The 9,532-nt window shown below is 41.3% G+C and overlaps 1 protein-coding gene and 1 long non-coding RNA gene across 3 annotated transcripts in view; one reads left to right on the top strand and one right to left on the bottom strand.

The window, feature by feature from the left end:
• Window positions 1–863: 863 nt before the first annotated feature.
• Window positions 864–9,532, top strand: part of bnip1b (BCL2 interacting protein 1b) — a 30,414-nt gene continuing 21,745 nt past the window's right edge. The window contains exons 1-3 of one of the 2 annotated variants that reach the window (XM_072512085.1): window positions 864–998; window positions 5,832–5,924; window positions 7,931–8,022. In XM_072512085.1, coding sequence (XP_072368186.1) covers window positions 915–998; window positions 5,832–5,924; window positions 7,931–8,022 — 269 coding nt within the window. In that variant the 5' untranslated portion in view covers window positions 864–914. The remainder of the gene's footprint in view (window positions 999–5,831; window positions 5,925–7,930; window positions 8,023–9,532) is intronic. The other variant, XM_072512086.1, reaches the window with a different exon arrangement.
• The window catches only part of LOC140426857 (uncharacterized), a 92,000-nt gene continuing 89,688 nt past the window's right edge, over window positions 7,221–9,532 (bottom strand). Inside the window, exon 3 of the long non-coding RNA XR_011948314.1 lies at window positions 7,221–7,335. This is a non-coding gene — a long non-coding RNA (uncharacterized lncRNA). The remainder of the gene's footprint in view (window positions 7,336–9,532) is intronic.

Raw genomic sequence — 9,532 nt, 5'->3', positions numbered from 1 at the left:
GCGGCATGTGGTGCAGTGCTTAGCACTGGGACTGCGGCGCTGAGGACCCGGGTTTGAATCCCAGCCCTGGGTCACTGTCCGTGTGGAGTTTGCACATTTTCCTCATGTCTGCGTGGGTTTCGTCCCTACAATCCAAAGATGTGCTGATTAGGTGGATTGGTCATGCCTAAATTGCCACTTAATTGGAAAAGAAAAATAATTGGCTACTCTAAATTTAAAATTTTTTTTGCTGTTTTCTAATCTTCTGGAACCACCCCAGAGTCCAGCAAATTTTTGTAAATTACCATGAGTGCATTTGCTATTTCCCCAGCCACCTCTTTTAGTAACCTGGGATGCATTCCATCAGGGCCAGGAGACTTGTCTACCTTTAGCCCCATTAGCTTGCCCAACACTACCTCGTGATAATAATAGGTTACCTAATAGGTTTTGTTTGCAAATGGATTAATGGTTGACTGTAATCTTTGAGCTGCAAAATGATCCTTCATCTCAGGCACTGTATACATGAAACAATTAAGGACAAACTTTCATTTTGTTAATGTCAAAAAGAGTTTGTAAAAATGAAAACGAATAAACTGATTTAACTGCAAGAACAATATAATTTAATCTGCCATGCTGGCTAACCGCTTAACGTGTGCTATCTCACGTTCAGCCCCAAGGTCAGGTGACCCCATACTTGTGAATTTTGTTGCATAATATCTAATACTCAAGTGCACACAATCATTTATTGACTGATTTATAACTTCTCCCCCCAAAAAGCTGATGGGGGTCAAGTTACAGAAAGGGAGAACAGAAATGCAGCATTTCAATGAGTGCAGTGGGAGATGCTGCCTCTTGATTGCTGGTGTGTTGAATAGAGCGCCTTTGTTACGCTTCGCCGTCCAACGGCACTCGGCCGCCGTAGTCAATGGGAAAAGATGGCGGCGACTCAGGATGTCCATGTCAGGATCTGCGCGCAGGAGATCATCAAATACGACCTGGAAATCAAGGCGCTGGTACAGGTGAAGCCGCGAATACTTCACTCGCTGTCCTACTACACAATAAAAACAATTAGATCTGGACAAAAGCGGCATTGAAATAGGTGCGCGCGCGGAGGCAGGTTGTATTTGTATACATTCAAACCACAGAGTATATGGGTATATATGTGTGTATATAAACACGCAATTATAGCCTTGAAACTACCTATTTAGAGATTTTGGGGGGGGGGGGGAGCTGAAGAATATTTATGTGATTGTGTGGCCATATGCACATTTCAACCAACCAAATTGAGGATAGCTGTTCTAGCTGCTTAATCACTGGGCAGAATAATTCTAATTATATAAGGGACAGACACTGGACTGAAAGGGGGAGGGTGGATTAAAATTAACCAGAACATACAATTTTGTTGAGTCACGTTACCACCTCGCTGTTGACCACCCGCTTGTGGCACTCACCCTCACCCTGGAGTCTCCCCCATCAGTCTCGCACAGGCTGAGCTACAAATACAGGACAAAAGGAATCCCATAAAAGACATGGAACAAAATCAAAATATGGGAGTGTTAGTTACTCTGTGTAAGTATAACAAAATGATGCAAGCCATATCAGTGTAACATTTACAGCATCATGTCACGTTTTCTCCCTCTGAAGCACTTTTATGAAATGATGCTTTTTGTACCTTTGGCGTGCCCCAGCATTTGTGTTACTTTGTTTTTCTAGGCTAGTTGTAACAATTGTTTAAACAAGGAAACATCTTTGGTTCAAACCAAAGGCTGAGAGTGATCACACTTATAATTAACCTCCAACTATTTTGTTGTATAATTGACCTCCAAGCAGAATGATATAGGTCAGAATGATAAATGCTACAGTCATTTAGCAAAGAATTAGATGCTGCAATAAAAGTGGGTTTAGGGCTATTCTGGATGAAGGAATTAAAATTGACAGAATAGCCTTCTTTATGAGTATATGGAGATGGGCTGAAGTTACATTTAAGGTTTGTATGTGGGGATTTAGTTGGGGTAGCAGTTGCAGATGATCTTATCATAGAATCATAGAAGTTTACAGCATGGAAACAGGCCCTTCGGCCCAACCAGTCCATGCCGCCCAGTTTTTACCATTAAGCTAGTCCCAGTTGCCTGCACTTGGCCCATAACCCTCTATACCCATCTTACCCATGTAACTATCTAAATGCTTTTTAAAAGACACAATTGTACCCGCCTCTACTACTACCTCTGGCAGCTCATTCCAGATACTCACTACCCTCTGAGTGAAGAAATTGCCCCTCTGGGCCCTTCTGAATCTCTCTCCTCTCACCTTAAACCTATGCCCTCTAGTTTTAGACTCCCCTACCTTTGGAAAAGATGTTGACTATCTACCTTATCTATGCCCCTCATTATTTTATAGACCTCTATCAGATCACCCCTAAGCCTCCTACGCTCCAGGGAAAAAAGTCCCAGTCTATCCAGCCTCTCCTTATAACTCAAACCATCAAGTCCTGGTAACATCCTAGTAATCTTTTCTGCACTCTTTCTAGTTTAATAATATCCTTTCTATAATAGGGTGACCAGAACTGCACACAGTATTCCAAGTGTGGCCGTACCAATGTCTTGTACAACTTCAACAAGACGTCCCAACTCCTGTATTCAATGTTCTGACCAATGAAACTGAGCATGCCGAATGCCTTCTTCACCACCCTGTCCACCTGCGACTCCACCTTCAGGAGCTATGAACCTGTACTCCTAGATCTCTTTGTTCTATAACTCTCCCCAACGCCATACCATTAACTGAGTAGGTTAACTGAGTTCCCTGGCCTGATTCGATCTGCCAAAATGCATCACCTCACATTTACCTAAATTAAACTCCATCTGCCATTTGTCGGCCCACTGGCCTAATTGATCAAGATCCCGTTGCAATCCTAGATAACCTTCTTCACTATCCACTGTGCCACCAATCTTGGTGTCATCTGCAAACTTACTAACCATGCCTCCTAAATTCTCATCCAAATCATTAATATAAATCACAAATAACAGTGGACCCAGCACCGATCCCTGAGGCACACCACTGGTCACAGGCCTCCAGTTTGAAAAACAACCCTCTACAACCCTCTGTCTTCTGTCGTCCAGCCAATTTTGAATCCAATTGGCAACCGCACCCTGGATCCCGTGAGCTTTAACCTTCTGCAATAACCTACCATGCGGTACCTTGTCAAAGGCTTTGCTAAAGTCCATGTAGACAACGTCTACTGCACTGCCCTCATCTACCTTCTTGGTCACCCCCTCAAAAAACTCAATTAAATTTGTGAGACATGATTTTCCACGCACAAAGCCATGCTGACTGCCCCGAATCAGTCCTTGCCTCTCTAAATGCTTGTAGATCCTGTCTCTCAGAATACCTTCTAGCAACTTACCTACTACAGACGTTGGGCTCACCGGCCTGTAGTTCTCAGGCTTTTCCCTGCTGCCCTTCTTAAACAAGGGCACAACATTCGCTACTCTCCAATCTTCAGGCACCTCACCTGTGGCTGCCGATGATTCAAATATCTCTGTTAGGGGACCCGCAATTTCCTCCCTAGCCTCCCACAACATCCTGGGATACATTTCATCAGGTCCCGGGGATTTATCTACCTTGATGTGCTTTAAGACTTCCAGCACCTCCTCCTCTGTAATATGCACACTTCTCAAGACATCACTATTTATTTCCCTTAGTTTCCTAACATCCATGCCTTTCTCCACCGTGAATACCGATGAGAAATATTCATTCAGGATCTCACCCAACTCTTGTGGCTCTGCATATAGATGTCCTTGTTGATCCTTAAGAGGCCCTACTCTGTCCCTAGTTACTCTTTTTCCCTTTATGTATCTGTCGAAGCTCTTTGGATTCTCCTTTGCATTATTTGCCAAAGCAATTTCATGTCCCCTTTTTGCCCTCCTGATTTCTTCAAGTAGGTTTTTTTTTGAGGTGCCTTTTAAAAAATTTGCTGGGAAGACTTTTTTTAACCAATTAAGTAGGATTTTCTGAAAGTGATGTGCATTTTCTTAGATCCATCATTAGTGAGCTGAATTTGCATTAATGAGCTCAACCTACCCAACCCTTGCTTCAGTGTTGGACAGGAACAGGTTATCCTAATTGGGCAGCCTGCTTAAGAAACAGACACAAAGATGCAGACGTGCACATCGAGCCTATACTTGACTTCTAACAGCTTTCTCGCTGCTGGTTGAAAGAATGCAACAATAAATATAACCTTAGGAAAAGGACAGTAAGAAGTCTTACAACACCATGTTAAAGTCCAACAGGTTTGTTTCGATGTCACTAGCTTTCGGAGCGCTGCTCCTTCCTCAGCTCACCCCAGTCCAACGCCGGCATCTCCACATCATTAGGAAAAGGAGGCAGAAGACCAGAACTGACCCTTGTACCACACTTACTATGATGAGCCCATGCAATGTTGAAGGAAAGAGTTCCAGAACTATTCCTAAATTTGTAACAAATTTTTCACCTGAAGTATGTTCTGCAAATCATTTCAAGAGGAAAAAAAAAATCAGGAATGTGTTATTAATGGCAATAGACTAGGATTTGTGGAGGAACAAGGTGGGTTAGGTGTCCATGTACACGTATTAGTAAAAGCTATTAGACCAACTAATTGGAATATTGGCCTCCATCTCAAAGGGTTATCAAAAGAAAGATCAATCTCAAGTGGGGAATGGGGGTTGCTGGAGTAAATCTGTAGTTCTAAATGACTGCACCTGCTCAGTCAGTTGAAATTTCAAGACTTTGGGTACAATTATATTTTTATTAAGTGAAGAACATGAATCAAGGATGGGCATGGTGGCACAGTCATTAACACTGCTGCCTCACAGCTTCAGGGACCCAGGTTCAATCCAGCCTCGGGTGACTATGTGGAGTTTGCACTTTCTCCCAATGTCTGTGTGGGTTTCCTAAGGGTACTCTGGTTTTTCCCACAGTCCAAAGATGTGCAGGTTAGGTGGATTGGCCATGCTAAATTGTCCCATAGTGTCCAAAAGGTGGGGATATTGGGTAATGGGGATAGGGTGGAGGTGTGGGCTTATGTTGGGTGCTCTTTCTAAGGATTGGTGCAGACTTGATGGCTGAATGGCCTCCTTCTGCACTGTAAATATTCGGAGTTCTGATTGGCCCAGAATTGTTCCTATGTTCTTTGTCCTAAATGACGAAAGCAGCAGTGAAAAATAGTCATTCCTGTCGGGTGAAACTTTCAGTGGCATTCTCAAGACAAGATGATGTCACAGTGCTATACTGTCTACCTCTCTTGCATGACATAAGTTATTGGGCCACATCACAACGGACATCAAAATAATTTGAAAATCAGTGGTGAAACGTTTTGTATTTCTGCTAGCTTTAAAGCAACTAAGGGCGACAGTCTCTATACGTCACCATTTAAATTAATTCAGTTAAAGTAATTTTCAATCCTGCCAATTAAAGAATGATCCAGGCTTTAATGGAAAATTAACTGCAAACAATTGAAAGTTCTTGTTCTCTTGCCTTCAAAGCTTTACCATAATGATGCATGATAAAATGAAACATTCATTAAATTGTACAGATTTCAGCTAGACACACCTAAAATATTAAACATCGTTCTCTCTACCAGAGGCTGATCAAACTGCTGAATTTCCAGCATTTTGTACTTTTTATATTAGTTTTGATTCATTTGCATGTATTTTCAAAATCATCTATTTCATTCTCATTAGATAATTGCAAAAACAATTGTAACGTGATTTTAATCCACCATTGGATAAGAATCCCTCATGGGATACATCTATGTACTGTTGAATCCAGCGCTTGAGTTTGAAGAGCTGGATTGTGAACACCTGTTGATTTCCCTGCAGGATATCAGAGACAGTCCTGGACCCTTGAGTTTACTCACCGAATTAAATGCTAAAGTGAAAGAAATGTTTCAGCAACTTCGACTTCGAATACAGGTGAGTGAGGACCCGAGTGGTTATTGAATACATTTTTCTACTTAAATAGTGTCTAACAAGGCATATGAATATATTAAATTTAAACTAGGCACGTTACCAATTAATCTCAATATCATATATTTTGGTGCATTTAGGACACTGTCCTGAATAAGTAATATGTTTTGACACCTGATATTTATTGGCTACTTTTAGTCCGAAGCACAGGTGTACTCATATTTGTCTTCGTCTAAGATGCTGTACTTTGGAATTTCTTTTGACCAGTATCTATGAATAGAAATATGTAAGCTGTAGAATTTAATCTTTCTAATGTATATCGCCACCTTTCTATATCAATTCTAGCTGCTAAAAATGAAAACAAGGAAATTCCTGGATTTTTTTCTTGAGGTTTGTTGCTCCAGCTCTGGTCCTTTTCAGCTTCATTTGAAGATGGAGTGTCAGCAACCTCGTATCTCACACATGATGTTTCATGAGTGTGGTGGATGATCTATCATGGGTGTGGTGGCACAGGACGTATGGGCAGACAGTTCAACCATCAGGAACATCCAAACCAAACCTGATTCTGTTGATATCCACAACAGCAGCAGCAATTTGTGTTTGTAAAGCACCTTTAAGATAGCAAACATCCCAGAAGGTTTCACCAAAGTGCAAACAGTCCCAAAAGACCTCACCAAAGTGCAAACAGACCATGAACAGTAATAGGAGAATTTAAGGAGGCAGGATTGAAGGGAGAGACTTTGAGGAGCCATTTGAAGGTGTGGAAAGGTAATATTGAAAATTTGGATCTACCTTGGATACATCCATATTATCGGTTCAGTGGTGTCAGTCACTCTCAGCCTGAGTGCCTACCATTTATGGGAATTAGCACCCACTGCTCCATGTATTTGTGCAAGATGAGGACACTGGGGTGCAACAGCCACATTCGCTTTTGAGGGAACTTTATATTCTACACGTGTACACCTTCAATCGCTCTGAAGATGAACAAAGTTAGTACTATAAGGCACCATTTATTTGAAGCACATGTTTTATTTCACCGCCATTAAAACATATATGGTAATGAGATTGATAAGTTAAGGGGACAGTGGTGTTGTTGGTTTGTTTAATCTGATTTTAAACTGCTGAGTGTGCAGCTCAAACTCCTTGTTTAACGCAAGGCTGTTCATTTCCTGCATTCTTTGGGGAGTATCTCATTTTTATTCAATCTCTTTAGCTTTGCTAATGCGATAGCATTACCACTTGTAAGGAGATAATTGAGATATGGGATATTTTCCCATCTTTGATAACCTAGGAATTTATAAATATAGAACAAAAAAAGTCCCTTCAGCATGTTTTCCATTGACTGCGTGCAGTTCATTCTATTATAGACTCTGCATGTTCAATTTTAGCTCCTGAAGGAAAGTTCTCTGAACCCCATCTGGTAAATAAAGGAAATGGCAAGATATTAATTTCACATTAATTTGTCACTGTCTAGTAATTCACACTTTTTGACTAGGCACAAATCTTGACAATGCGGGGGAACAAACTTGATGGACTCAATGACCTGTTCTTAAAATTTAGAATTTTCACAAAAGTGAATCATTTTACAGAGAGGAAATGGTGAAGAAATTGAGATTTAAAAAACCTTCATTTTCAGAAGACAGAAAAGGAAAAATGAATAGCAAGCTATTTTGAGACTGCATCCTTTGTTTAAAGAAATGCTATCAGCACATTTCAGGGAAGTTGACTTTTCAGCACTCTGCTAGGTAATATATAACCACACACAAGCCTAACAAAATCTGACATGATTCACTTTACCTTTTAGTCTAGATATTGGGTTTGTTTGGGTTTCCTCACTTATTTTGCCTGTGCTGATAGGCGAGGGACTGAGAAGAGAGAAGAAAGTTTTGAAAAAGAAAGTTATACATTCTTTAGCAATACAGAGTTAGATTTTCTGGCTTTTGGTGAAACTTGTTTTTTTAAGTGATCTCTTTTTGTATGAATGCTAACATACTTTTCTGATTTTTCTGAAGGATCTAGAACAGATGGCAAAAGAACAAGACAAAGAATCCGATAAACAAATTCTACTAGCCGAAGTGGAGAATCATCGCAAGCAGATGCTCAGGTAAATGATCGTTGGGGTGGAAGTCTGATAATTTTAGTTTCAAAAATTTACGAATTATGGATTGTGCATATTTATTGTGCTTGCGACGATTTTGTTTTAGAAAAAGGTTACAGAGGTCAAAATGATAACAAACAAGCCATCATCCCTGTCATCCTTGCCTACTTTAGCGATTACGGTGTAATTTCTTCTTCAATTTGCTTCAAATGCTCTTATCAAATGGAGTTGTGTTGTAATGATTCAATAACATTGTATGGCACAATGTATGTTCTATGTTGACACGCTACTATGGCATCAGAATATTTATAACATATTTTAAAAAGTGAAATTTGACATAATATCTGAAAATTACAACCTCCGAATTCCGGGGGTGTTAATAAAATTCAGTGATTTAAAAAAAAAATAATATATATATTTTTTATTCTCCTTTTTCACATTTTCTCCCAAATTTACACCCAATAATAAACAATAATCAGTAACAAATGCGATATCAATCCCCATATCAACAACAACGATCCCATCCTCCCACCAAACCCCAGACATTATCCCGCATGTTAACATAAACAAATGACAAAAAGGAATCGGGAATCACCCATACTCACCATTAACACATACAGTCTCCCACCCAGCCCCCCCCCCCCCCGAATGTTCGATGTAATCCAGTTCTCGAAAGTGTATAATGAATAACGCCCATGAATTGCAGAACCCCTCCATCCTTCCCCTCAGTTCAAATGTGATCTTTTCAAGTGTCAGGAATTCCAGCAGGTCCCCCCGCCATGCCAGGGCACATGGTAGAGAGGTTGATCTCCACCCTAACAGGATCCGCCTTCGGGCGATCAACGAGGCAAAAGCTACAACATCTGCCTCCGCGCCCGTTTCCAACCCCGGCTGGTCCGACACCCCGAATGTGGCATCCCGAGGGCCCGTGTCCAGTTTCACGTGCACCACTTTGGAGTTTACCCTAAACACAATCCTCCAGCTTTGGACGGGACCAGAACGTATGAACGTGGTTTGCGGGGCCCCCCCGCAACGTTCACACACATCCTCTACCCCCTCAAAGAGCCGGCTCATCCTCGCCCTTGTAAGGTGCTCTCTATACATTACCTTCAGCTGTATCAGCCCCAATTTCGCACGCGAGGTGGACGCGTTCACCCTCCGGAGGTCCTCACACCTCCATACTCTTCCTCCCACTTTGCCTCCTCCAAAATAGCCCCCGTAATTCGGCGATACTACCCCCTTCTCCAGTTCCCCTGTCGTCAGCACTTCCAGTAAATTCAGTGATTTATTATTTCTCGACTGTCAGCTGGACAGCGAACGTGCAGCTTGTACGTCTTTGTTGTTTCCACTATGTCGCAACCAAAGTTTAGTCTGTGCAAGCCTCACTACGGTCTCTTGTTGTACCAGCTTGTTGGAATATCATAGCCTTGGGTGCATTTTCTGCCCTTTATGTACTCACTTTTTAAGTATTATTGCCTTTAGAATGTTATTTCTAGTTAAAGCATATTAAATTATT

This window comes from Scyliorhinus torazame, chromosome 7 (assembly GCF_047496885.1).
Source record: "Scyliorhinus torazame isolate Kashiwa2021f chromosome 7, sScyTor2.1, whole genome shotgun sequence".
NCBI lineage: Eukaryota > Metazoa > Chordata > Chondrichthyes > Carcharhiniformes > Scyliorhinidae > Scyliorhinus > Scyliorhinus torazame.
The sequence above is the reverse complement of the archived record's forward strand: the minus strand, read 5'-3'. Positions and strand labels throughout refer to the sequence as shown.